This window comes from Helicoverpa armigera, chromosome 20, assembly GCF_030705265.1.
Source record: "Helicoverpa armigera isolate CAAS_96S chromosome 20, ASM3070526v1, whole genome shotgun sequence".
In the NCBI taxonomy this organism is placed as follows: Eukaryota; Metazoa; Arthropoda; class Insecta; order Lepidoptera; family Noctuidae; genus Helicoverpa; species Helicoverpa armigera.
Genome location: NC_087139.1, coordinates 2,403,872 through 2,417,018, shown reverse-complemented (window position 1 = coordinate 2,417,018; position 13,147 = coordinate 2,403,872). Strand labels below are relative to the sequence as shown.

The 13,147-nt window shown below is 35.2% G+C and overlaps 1 protein-coding gene across 1 annotated transcript in view; it reads right to left on the bottom strand.

Annotated features, from left to right (window-relative positions):
* Bruce (BIR repeat containing ubiquitin-conjugating enzyme) overlaps nucleotides 1-13,147 on the bottom strand; it is a 54,667-nt gene extending 41,520 nt beyond the window's left edge. The window contains exons 1-5 of the mRNA XM_064039679.1: nucleotides 12,906-13,147; nucleotides 12,515-12,699; nucleotides 7,201-7,329; nucleotides 6,509-6,744; nucleotides 5,372-5,573 (exon numbers count right to left, since the gene is read on the bottom strand). Of these exons, the coding sequence (XP_063895749.1) occupies nucleotides 5,372-5,573; nucleotides 6,509-6,744; nucleotides 7,201-7,329; nucleotides 12,515-12,699; nucleotides 12,906-13,083 (930 nt within the window). The 5' untranslated portion in view covers nucleotides 13,084-13,147. The remainder of the gene's footprint in view (nucleotides 1-5,371; nucleotides 5,574-6,508; nucleotides 6,745-7,200; nucleotides 7,330-12,514; nucleotides 12,700-12,905) is intronic.

Here is a 13,147-nt window from a genome sequence, read left to right as displayed (position 1 = left end):
ATTCAATCAAAAGTGGACCAAATAGACCTTAAGATGGAAAAAGCAAAAAATCTGATATTTTATTTGGTACTAAAAATATGATTCAGTGAATATGTTCGGAGCAGTTTCTTTAATTACTGTAGTATTATTAAAGCATTGACGTAGGTGAAAAGGCTTGTCTATGAAAGCACCGCAATATTAACCTGAATGAATACTCGTTTCGCGCGGACGTGACGCACGAAGTTTTTATTTCTGATTTCTTTTACTCTATATTCAAAGTTATATGTGTTTAATCTGTGTGTGAGTTTTTGTTTATAAGGTTTGAAATCTATTTTTGTAATTTTGTGAATTAAAAAAAATATCTACGCACAAGAATATTGTTTACAACCTATTAATAAAATCAAAATAAAATTGATGTTTTGTCATAATCATGATGATGAAGCAAACCTGAAAAATTATATCAAAAGTCGTGGTAAGATTAGAAGTTATTAATTGTAACAATTTTGTTAATTGTTAAAAAAATGTTTATTATTGTTGATTGTCAGAGAAATATTTTAAAAGCTACAAACTTCCTAATTTTGTCTGCATTATTTTTATCACAAGCTTTTATTATACAAAACTTGAGAGTTGTAATTCTTATCAAGTTAATGATATAACTTAAAATGATAAAAAGAGAGAAATTGAAGAGCACAGTGGGCAAGCCATAGAAAACTGGCCAATGGAAACTTGGCTCCCTTTTTATGATTGATATTTAAAAAAAAACAGTAAACTAATACATTAACATCATAAACACTTTAATCCGGCGCCCTTACTAATTCGACGTGCTTGTCACTACTGCACACATTTTTTTTAACAAATATTCACTAATACGTCATTGAATCTGGCACCACCGTTATTTTCCATAGTTATCATTTAGATTGGTACATAATTTGTAGTACTAATGACAAGTTCCATTTGCATGTAAAAATGAATAGATCAATCGCCGACAAAAGTGCTGAGAAACCGGCCATAAATTGCACTCTTAATTTAAATAGTAACCTTTAAATAGGCTAATACTGCCCTAGAAAACCGAAGGTGTGGGCACACACAGGAATTTTTTCAAAAAATCAAGTAATATTTTTGTTTCAAAATAAGGTAAAGTCCGCCCGTCTCTTGGCAACACCTTGTGTGTATAGTTGTGTAAGTTGTAAAAATTTTGTTAATTTCAGTCTAATTATTAATATGATAACAATTTCTTCATTAGCTATCACTCGTCGAAGATAACGAAAGCTTAACTTACATATTCGAAAAAAGTTACAAACTACCAACTTTACTGAGCAGGAAAAATCTTCATATAAAAATTATCCTAATACTGGAATCAATATTTGTCCAACAATTAAGAATTTTACCAAATCATGTTCAACTGATTCATCAAAACTTGCAAGGAAGGCATAATATTTCATCATACACAATATTATAGAGGCTTTGTGATTCACGTAACACAAAATGATTTTGTAATGATGAATCAGCGGGTCTATGCTCTGTCACTAACCGTTCGCGGCGTCATTTGACGCGATGTACGGCGCGCAAAAAATGTTTAAACACACGGCAAAAAAAAATATGACGTATATTAGAACAGTACACGAAACGGGTTGGACTATTATACAGTCTAAGGTCCAATCTGACATAAGTTTTATGCAATAGTTCAAAATCCATTTTTTTTGTTTGTTTTGGTCATGAGTATTACATCAGAATTTTGAATAAAATCTTATTTATTTTTATATTGATGTTACTTAACTGATTAGATAATTACACATATTTATAGGAGCTCTGGTACAGTATGACTAATAAAGTTAAAAATAGTAGTAAAGTTTGAAGTAATCAGATTGTTTTATCTTTATTTCATTTATTTATAGACATTACATATGTTATGTATTTTTATAATGGATTAAAATAAACCTTTATCTAGTTGTAGGATTTGTAGCAAGTAGCAAACTTCAGGCCGGATTTTTGACGTTAAATGTTTTTCTTATACCTATAAAATCATCTAGACACACGGCAGTGTGTCCGCCAAGTTCGAGCAAAAAAAGCGACACACCGGCCGTGGGTTATATTACACGAACCATTTCGGGCCAAATTCGACCCCCCTGTAACTCAAAATCTATTTTATTTACGCATATCAAATTTCTAGTATCTGTTGAGACCCCCTCACTTATCTAAAATACAAAATTTCATTAATATACCTATTGTAGGTCTTGAGATATTGACGTCAGAAAATCGCTATTTTTACTATACACTCACTGACTGACTGACTGACTGACTGACTCACTCATCAAAAACCTAGACCACTTCCAATGGTCGTATTGACTTGAAATTTGGCATGGAGGTAGGTCTTTATGTCAAGGTAAAGGGAAAAATCTGAAAATGGCCAAGTGTGAGTCGGTTTCAAAATAATGAAGGTGTTTTATACCCGGTGTAAAGGACGATGGGCGTTTTGGTACCCTGTCCAACAGTGTTGATTCTAGTACCATTGCGTAGGTCTTGGCAAGGCAAAAAATGTTTACTATGACGACCAGTCCCAAATCCTTGTCCATTTCGCGTGACGTCGACTAATAGAATGTGTAATGTTCATAAATCATCAACGTAGATGTAGTTCATAAATCCAACTGTATGAATAAAAACTGGTAAAGTAAAAAAAAAAAAAAACAAGAATTTGGCCTTCATAGAAAGTTTGCCTGCCCACTGCTTTAAAAAAAGACTGTGGAAACCTTTGCAGTTCACGCAGTACTAGCTTATGTATTTGATGAAAGTCTTTCAGTTTTTACAATCAATTAAGGTTGTAAAGTCAGGAGACGATGTTAACATAGTACATATTGCAACTTAATCTTGCTCCTCAAGAGGTGCTGAGATACTGATGAATTTCTTCTTAAAAAAAGATGAATAGAAATGTTTTGAACTTTTGTCAAATCAGATGACGATTGTGTTGCCGTAATAGGATTCCATAGACTATTACAACCTTTACATTATGATAGAGTGTATCTCAAACAATGTATGATGTCTATTAACTGAGTTTAAAATTATTACACCGACGACGTATGCCTCTTAATGAATTCGCATATGTGGATGACATACTTGTTGCTATGTCGATTCAATGTTTATCATTACTCGGATCGGACAGCTAATTGAGGCAAGCCGCATAGTTTTTATTATTCTTCACGTAAATACCTTTCTAATGAAATATCATACGTTACTGTTGGAGCGGGTACCAAATCCCATACAAAGTGCCCATTGTCCTTTATACCCCTAAGGAACTAATGGTCGTATTGACTTGAAATTTGGCATGGAGGTAGGTCTTTATGTCAAGGTAAAGGAAAAAATCTGAAAATGGCCAAGTGTGAGTCGGTTTCAAAATAATGAAGGTGTTTTATACCCGGTGAAAATTTATACCCCTAAGGAACTAAAACGAACTAAATTTATTTATATTTATATAATATGTATATCTTCGAATGGTACAAAGGTTTGTATTTAGTCAAAGTAAAGTAAAAATCTGAAAACGGCCAAGTGTGAATCACTTTCGAAAATAACGAATGTGTAACTTTGATCCACGAACATAATATATGATAACATGTCATGTCAGTCAGTTGGTAAATCTAGTCCATTTAGTTAATCTAGTTCATTTCTTTTTAAGAAACATAGTGCATATTAAAAAATCTAAAAAATAGTATAAATGAGACATTTCTTTAACTAACTTCATCATAAGAAAAAATAAAATAAACAACCTTACAAAAATAAATGAAATCCCACCCAAAACAAAAATGTGAAAGACTGCCAAGTTCGATAATATGGGAATGCTTCGCCTATAAAAAAGTGAGATCTGAATAAGTACCAAGTTCCATACACATACCTCAGTTAAAAATAGTTACTTTTTAATGATGATTACTTGGCAAGTTTTAATAGAAAATTAAATACTTGATTCATTGCGTTTAGTAGGTTTATAACAAGGTGTATGAAAACTTGCCAAGTAACATCATTAAAAAGTAACTATTTTTAACTGAGGTATGTGTATGGAACTTGGTACTTATTCAGATCTCACTTCTTTTATAGGCGAAGCATTCCCATATTATCGAACTTGGCAGTCTTTCACATTTTTGTTTTGGGTGGGATTTAGGTAACTGGCGATTATGAGTAAACAGACAAATAGAGAAAAAAATCTTGACGCAATACAAAACAAACTGAACAAGGAAAACCGTACAAATACAAACAATATTTTTCGGAAAGTTGATTGGTAAAAAATACAGAAACGCAATAGATAGTGACAATTAGGTCCAGTACCAAATTGATCGCCGGGCAGCTAAAGCCTGATCAAGCATTATTGCCCCCAGAATATTATAGCTGAGGTTAAGATATTAAAATCTTTAGAAGGTGGACTATTCAATTTTTCCTTGTGTTGGACCATTTCTACACTTCGTAGGAGCTAGTCTTATGATGAATGAAAAGGTGTGACTTGGAAAAATATGCATATTATACTATGCGTTATCTCGTCCCCTACAGGGGGTACGTAAGTATATAGGCAAGTGTCAGTGCTGCTTCACTTAAAATTACAAGGAAACCTATCAACGAATAACTAAATGAATAAAGCACCGAATAGGAAGTGGTGAAGGGCCACCTGCAGTTGTGAGCTGTACTTTTGAAAAATGTTTTGTTAATTTGATTTTTAAAAAGGACAGATTTCCACCTGCATGTTTCTTATTCTAGTAAGGTAAACTCGTATAGGACACTCGCATGGTCCGTGTCCGTGTATGACGGGTAACGTAGTCAGCGGGGGTGATTACAATATACGCTAGACGGAGACACCTGACAGGAGTATCTGATGCGGGTTATTCCTAAACAAGAGAGAATAAGGCTACTTTTGTTAATTACTTTAATTATTTGAATATTTTTATTGCGGATGATACCTGTATCGAATATTTGGAGGCATCCGGTAACAACCCTCTTGTCGGTAACGTACCCCGCCAACCAGCGTTGACCATGGACGATCGCTAACGCATTTGCCAATATTAGTACTGCATTTATGTAAAATGTAACTTACGTTGATTTTGCAGGGAGAACGGCGCTCTCGTTCCGCCACCTAGCCGCGACACTTTACCGGGGCCATTCTTATCACCATGCCCTTTATTCCCAAGTGTATTGGTGACTGCTTCAAATCTCACCAGATACAATTGAGCAGCAGTCGAAAATAGGAAACGATCGTCTGTCGTGATAGCCGTGCGCGGGTGAGCATAATTTGTTACCGTATAAAAATGGTGTTTCAAGATCATTTTCATATACTCCCCGGACGTTGACTTTTGTCGACTGTCTCGAGCCGATGAAGACGGAATTCTGGCTTTATATTAAATAAACAAAATCCACTTACAGAGATAGGCACGTTGTGCGTATACTCGCCCCTGACGAAGGGGCAGTTCGGCGAGTGCCGCTCGTGCTCCACCCAGGGCTCGTCGGACTTCTCCCAGCAGACGAGGCACACGAGGCAAGTGAAACACATGGCGCGGTCGTCGCCGCTGGGGGACGGCTGGTGGTAGAACCCGGCTTGGGCCATGCGAGCCGGAAGCGCCCATCTGGGGGTAAGAAAAGGTAAATTAATTTAAATTTTTATTTTATTTATTTGGGAAAATGAAGTGACACATTACATTTTTACAGGAAAAAAATACAAGCTTTTCACATTATATAATTTTGTATTGATATTAGTAGGTCTTACTTATTCTACTTTTGGTTAAGTAGATGAATAAGGGAACCAAGAGATTCGTTCAGGCTTATTTACGTCCATAGTTTAGCTATACGTCGTGCTAGGATTCTGTCATGAAACGTGGCCTAACGCATAGCCTAACCTAAGGTAAAAAAAAATATATAAAAGTTGACTAAATAACTCTAAGATTCTGCTCTTAAGATAAAATAGTGTGATGTCAACGAAGTTAATATTTCAGTAGCTCTTTCTAATCGTTTTGCGAGGTTAATAAGGACGACGCCCACAACTAAACCCGGCTTAACCTTAATTTATTTGTATTCCAATTAGTACGTCTTTACTTTAACAATTTCTCAGAAAACGATTTAACTAAATGAAACTTGATAAGAAAAAGATCAATATATATAACAACTAATAATAGGTCAATATCCAGAACATCCTTTCTACTATCATACGAAAGTAACTGTCTATCGCGCTTGCACCCCAAAACTACTAAACCGATTTAAATACACGGAAAGCCTCAGAAATGACATGGGCTACTCTTACCCCGGTACGGGAAGTAACCCCTTGCAACATGTTAGGTTACAGCTAGTTATCTATACCAATATTGTAAAGAGGTAAAATTTGTAAGTTTGTATTTAGAACCAAGGTCCGAGAACCGAAGAACCGAGGGTCGGATTTCCAAAAATATTTCACTGATAGATAGATAGCTACAATGGTTCTAAGGGCCATAGACTATATTTTATCACGGCATGGGCAGTTGTTCCCTTGCAGCACGTTAGGTTACATCTAGTTATAAATGCTAATTACTTGTAGTCCATATGCGGCCATCGTTTGAAGGTCTCCTTCCTCTCCGCCTCGCTGTACATAAGAGGCCTGGTCTCCTCATCCCGGGAGCACGGCACCAGCTCATTGGCTCGTTGCCCGACAGCCGACGCGATGGCTAAGGCTGGTATCCGCCGGTTCTGACCCTTCAACTCCTGGACTACGCCTGTTGTGACTAGCCGGAGGGTAGACTGTGGTAGGTGGATGGTCACTGTGCTCCACTGTGGACAATTTTAAAAGATATTAGGTATGTGACAATGTTAGATACTACTGAATTCACAACAGTCCTAATAAAACATCACAACTTTCTTCAAATAACTTAGCCACTCTGAATTCAAAACATTTTAACATCGGGCATGCGACATCGTTCATAAATGTACTGGAGCAATCGGTAGCGGCCAACTTCATAGCGAATTAAATAAAAAAGTGCAGTTTTTTAAGGTAGAAGTGGTCTGTCTTATAGAAACTAAAACTGAGGATCTTTTTATGCAACAAAACAATATCATTAATCACACATGTCATCAAATAATACCTAGTTATGAAACATACAACAGTTTTTTGCACCAATGATGCATTTATACTTGCATAGGTAACTAGCAAATTGGCTGAGGATATTTTGGAACTATTTTCCTTGTAAAACCAACTAGTTATTAATACAAATGATATGACAAGTATACCTTTTGTGCCTTGACTCCTTTCCTGACAGGTATGATATCGATGGAGCGCTTCAACTCGTTGATGAAGTCTGTGAGGCCCTCGATCGAGTGCGCGTCTAGACTCTGCAGACATTGGTACAGCAGGACAGCCTGATAAAACGGGAAATAAAGGATTAGATATTTTATTTATGTACTATAGAAAATTTTAGCCTAATGAATTCTATCTTCTTTTTTAAATATGATCCTTGGTCTGTTTAGCGAGATTATAGGAAGTTAGAGAGTTACCGCGGCCCTGGTACACAAAGAGCTCCAGAAGGAACATAGGTGAGTTTTAATCAGTAAAAGTCGCATAGTCCTACGCAATCTCAAAAAATATTGATACATTAATTATTACACACCTACTCATTAATAAACCTCAGAAAGAAACAAAAAGCTTACGATAAATAGTCGATTTAAGAGATAGGTACATAAACCCCTAATATGCATTATGAGAGTGTAGGCGGTGTGGTTTGCTGTGCGGTTAGTGCGGACTAAAGGTGATTATTTACTTGTTTTTTAGTACATAAATATTTTTTGGAATGATCAAATTGTCGGTCTTATAGTTTTAGAACTCAAAAAATATTTTTTCTCAGACTACACGTAACTATTTTACATCAAAGTACAAATTAAAAATCCTAAAAACCGAGCTAAAAGATTAGTCTGAAAGCCGCAGGTCACGGTTAGTTTCAATATAAATAACAAAACACATAACATTACATACATTACATTATATTACGAAGTATATTGGTAACACTATACATTGAATAGTAAATCGATTGTGCCCGCCCTAAGCCGGTATGTCGTCATCAAAACATTGACTCATTATCAAACATAACTTTATAATGTAGTGGACAATGGACATATAACCGCGGGACACGAAATGTCAAAAAAGTATAATTAAGAGCAGGAAAATTGGGGCAGCGGATTTTTTTTTTCTCGGAGACGGATTGTGTACCTTCTATTTCTTTTTCTAAGCTTTGAAACCTTAAGCTTTCACAGTTTCCAACAAAAATATCGTCATCCGTGGTACCCTTACATTTAAGATCTATCAACGATTAGGTAATTTACATTTTAATAACCAGTGACTGATTAAAAAATCACAAAATACAATATTCAACTGCAAATACATTTTGAGTCATCAGGTACTCATTCATGAATACATGCTCTACACCAATTTTAAAGATGAAATCATAATTAATAATATTCATGCGTTACAGTATTTAACATTATATTTTTAGGTACACGACTGTGACGTCACCGTGCGTGATATCGCGAACCGCAATAGGAAAAGCTTCAGTTGATATAAATTTGCTACTAAAACCGTCGGCGTAATGGCTGAATTACATTTATTACATGCTTAGTAATATCATATTGATCGTGCCTAGGCTAAAGGTAGCATTTCTAAGTAGATCAAATATTTATTAAAAGCCTGTGCTAACATTCTCAGTAAAAGCTCGCAATCTTGACGTTAAAAGGTGATAGAGTTGCGCCAACACTCCCACAGTTATCGACAAAACGAGAATATGCGTAGCACACCCCTACCTAGTAGTGCCTCATAAAAGTGTATGTCATAATGTGTTTAGATGGAAAGTAGGCTACTACAACAAAGTCGCTTATCGGGTCAGGAAGAGGTCCTTTTAATATTTCAGCACTTTTTGTTGTGAAGATAACCCGGCTACACGGCATTTGGAGGGAATAAAGCGAGTCTTTGCGACATGAGACAGACATTTGAATAAAAGCTACGAAAACTTTAGAGCGTATAAAAAAAACGGAAGAACTCTTCTTGTAAATTACAGAAAGCTCGAAAAAAAAAACAAATAAAGAAATCCCGCTTACTGAAATGGTTATGATAACAACAAGTCATCTTTATTCTTTTCTCATCAGAAAAGTCTTACCCTATAGACAAATAGCATGTTTGGAAACTTAGAGAGACAATAATATTCCTCAAAGTAGGCAGTACATACAGTACTCTTCTATTTTTAGATAATCTTTGGAAAAACCTTTTTTGTTCCGTGGGTTAGGTATACGTTTTTGATATTAATGCTAATATTGACATTACCACAACAATGTATGCACTATGACATTATCATTTCCTCATAAGAATTTACATAATTCAGTCGAAGTTATCGCGGGAATTCCTCGAAAATATAATGGATACATTGAAAAAATTAGCTTCTGTAATGTATACGTTTTGCGGGAGTCCATTTGGCACTGTCCACTATCCGTATTCGTTTCTATGTTGTGTGATACTGATTCACCTTTCGTTTAGCCAGTTCTGGCTTTCGTTTAGACTTTCGTTTCTGTATAGCCTACTGGTGTTCTTCGTGTACACATCAGTGATAAAAACATATCCTAGAATATAACAAAGGCTGCATTTTAAAACCAGTTTCGTCTACTTGACAGTTCAGTGGGTATTTCCGAATCCTCTATCCGCCACCCACACATCTCCTTTGTAGAGATATAATATATGTATAAGTATCAACTATTTCGAAGCCGTTGATGACGATAGGTCTTCCCTAATACAAACTATATGCTGTAATCAATCATATCCTGTCTAACTAGTCGGTAGTTTGATTTAGAACTTCCTATAGAAGACCAATGCAGCGACTATGCATCTTATTATATAGCCAAAAATATAGAAGGTACCTAATGAATAATTTCATTTTTATTATGTTTCTAAAAAGGTAATGCGGTGTCAGTTTAATGTTTTAGAGAGATGATAATAAAATAAAGAAAACATAAACATCATTTTAAAATAAATCCGAATATGGCGCACTTTTCAAAAAATAATTAATCCATATATAGTTTTTTTTTTTCTCTAAAACATTAACTCATTATGCCATTTAATTCTGGCTTCTTCCTCCTGCCCTGTTCATTCATCAGGACCAAATCTAAACTTTTTTTTGTGAGTCTGAAAAAAGCTTCATTCATTGCAGAATCAATCCCGACGCCCCCATTGCGCCTCCGGTGTTGCATTAGCCACCATTTTATCAGCAAGTAAGAGCGCATAAAAACTAGCGAATTCCAGCTATGTTTTTCGTATGGACTTTTTCGCGCAAACACACGCGTCTTCAAAAAAGCGACAACTATCAACAAACGACAAGATTTGCGAGTGTGAAAGCGCTCTAAATAGATGTGATATTATACATTATGATCACCTCATGTATAAAATTTATAAGCAAATACATGTGTCTTTTTCTTTGACATCTGTTTTACTTATTTTATATAACATACGTTTAAAAGTACATTAGCATAATGTGTGTTACATTTTAAGTATATGCGTCGATATATGCGAGGTTAAGCTGCGGTCGGCGCGGTTCAACCATTGATGGGGGACAATGGATTGAATGGATCCAATCAAGTAATTTTTTCCCAAGCTTATCACTTATACTCAAATGCTTGCAGTGTTACTAATTTAATGTATTCCATTCATGGGCCTCCCAATAGACGTAGAGTTGTCTGGTAGCATCTTGAAACTTTCAACTACTGCTAATATAGTAAACATGTTATTAAAATAGTCAGGACAATGTACTACAGTTATATCAAACATAGCCAAAACAATGCTTAGTCACATCTCTTATCTCGGCCATAGTCACTTCTATCCAAGCTAGGCTGTCTATATTATAATGACTTTGCAGAATTATCAAAAAATTACATGCATAATCTTAGAAAATATCAAATTTATCAAGGATTTTGTGTAAGTCAGATAGTAAAATTATAATATTTAGAGCAACAGTTGGCACTAGCGGCCAACCTCTTCCTCCAATTTCAGTGTGTGTTATGCTCATAAATCACCATAAAATTGGCGAGATCAAGACCTAATTGGTCCATTGAATCCTCATTCATTTCTTGATATAATTTATGATGCAATATTGTGCAATAATTCATTTTATGTCAAAGGCATAGTAACTAATTAGTAAATCTGTTGAATAAATGAGAATATATTGTAGAACTGCATTCAGATTATGGTATTCATAATATGCATTAGGCTTTGTGCCTACCTTCCATTGTCAAGTATTGATGCCACAAATGTTATGCTTGACATAATAGCTAGAGTACTACTAACTTGCAGTGAGTTGCACCATTTAACTATACAGATAACCAAATCATTCACGGCCAGTTATGGTGTGGTTATCGTTATATGTAGTTAAATGGTACAACTCACCCTAGGTACTGAATACAAATGTAACATAAGTAGGTTAATTATTACAATTCTTACTAGATTTGACAGATTTTTCTATTAATTTACCTAGTTCAGGATCTACTATGTATAATTCTAATTCTCAACTAAGAAACTTTTCAATTTTAATGCTTAGTCACTTAAAAAAAAAACTATTTTGCTGAACCAAAAATGAGACATAAGTGTAAACCGAAAAATATACTACCTCAACAAAAATGCACCCAGCAAAATCTGCCATTTTAATGGAAACATGAAAAGGTAAAAAAAATGGTTAACCATAATTAGTGAAGTGATAAGCAATCAATCAACTAGGAATGCAATCAGTGTTTGATAATAAACAATGCTTATAGAAATTGATAACAGATCACCAATATTTCATTCAATTCTTTGTTGTACTTGTGTTAATTAATCACTTACACTAAGACACAGTTGTACCTTCTAACTGTAATGATAACCAAACCATAATCAGCTATATACTTGCTACCCATTGAACAAATCAGCGCTTTGACAACTGAAACTGGTTCAGTTAATATTAAATGGTGCAACTTACCATAAATATATAATTAATTAAAGGAAGGATATATCTAACAATGGATGGATTCACAGATAAGATTTGTAAATATAAGAATTTATAGTATCAAAATTGTATTGTGTTCATTCTAGCATAAATTACTATGATTGGCTTGGTGTGCGGCCAAGTGCTTTTTTATGACTTACGTCAATTGAAGGCAACAAACAGGTAATAAGTACCATAGAATCTAAGTTATATATCTATATTTACAAACCAAAGTAAAACAAATTATACCTAATACTTAATGCGATGCAAATATATACATTGTTTGTTTTTGGCATTCATAACGACATACATTTACAGTGCAGGTAGAATGAAAAAACTTAACACAAACATGAAGATAGATTCTCTTTTTATTATGTGTGTACAAAAATTGAAAATATAAAATAAATAATAATAAATAGATATCTAACCAAGCAAACTAAAATTTCAGGACATCATTAGCATTTAATTTACATGAAGTTATTGTTGTATCATGATAGCACATGAGTGCTCAGGATTGGTGGAGCTTGTTGGACTTGTAAGTATAGTAAGTGCGCACATACCTCGGACAGTACGAGCTCGATCCTTATGATCTTGTCGGGCTGTGACGAGGGCAGCGGGCGCTGCAGCGCAGTGTGCAGAAGCAGCACCCCATTGTAGTCGGTGCGCGCGCCCACTCCGCTCCCGTCCCACACGAACACTCGGTCCGCGCCCGGCGCATACTCCACCCCGAGTTTACCACACTCATCTTCAAACACAAGACAACACTTTAATCCGGCATAAATGGAATTGTTTATTGAGAACTGTCAAATCGAGAAACAATGTAGGCCACCGAAAAAAGTCACTGCCAACTATCCGTGACTAAAATCATCACTAATCCTTCCAGATCCAGCACGATTAATAACACAAAACAGTATAAATCTTTTGTTCGTAGATTATTAGCGTCTTACTTACCCGCTGACAGACGAGAAGACTGCAGTATCACACCCGAGTTCACATCCAAAACGTGTACACCACATCTGTCAGTCTTCACCAAAATTATATTTAAGTTGCTATGATAAGTTAGAGAAGAAACAGGAAAGTTCATACGTATATAACCATCTTCTCGTAATATCAAAGAATCATCGCCCATCGTGGCCGTGAACACATCTGTCTACACTACGTAAACGCCATTTGTAATTGTATTTTTTATGTCA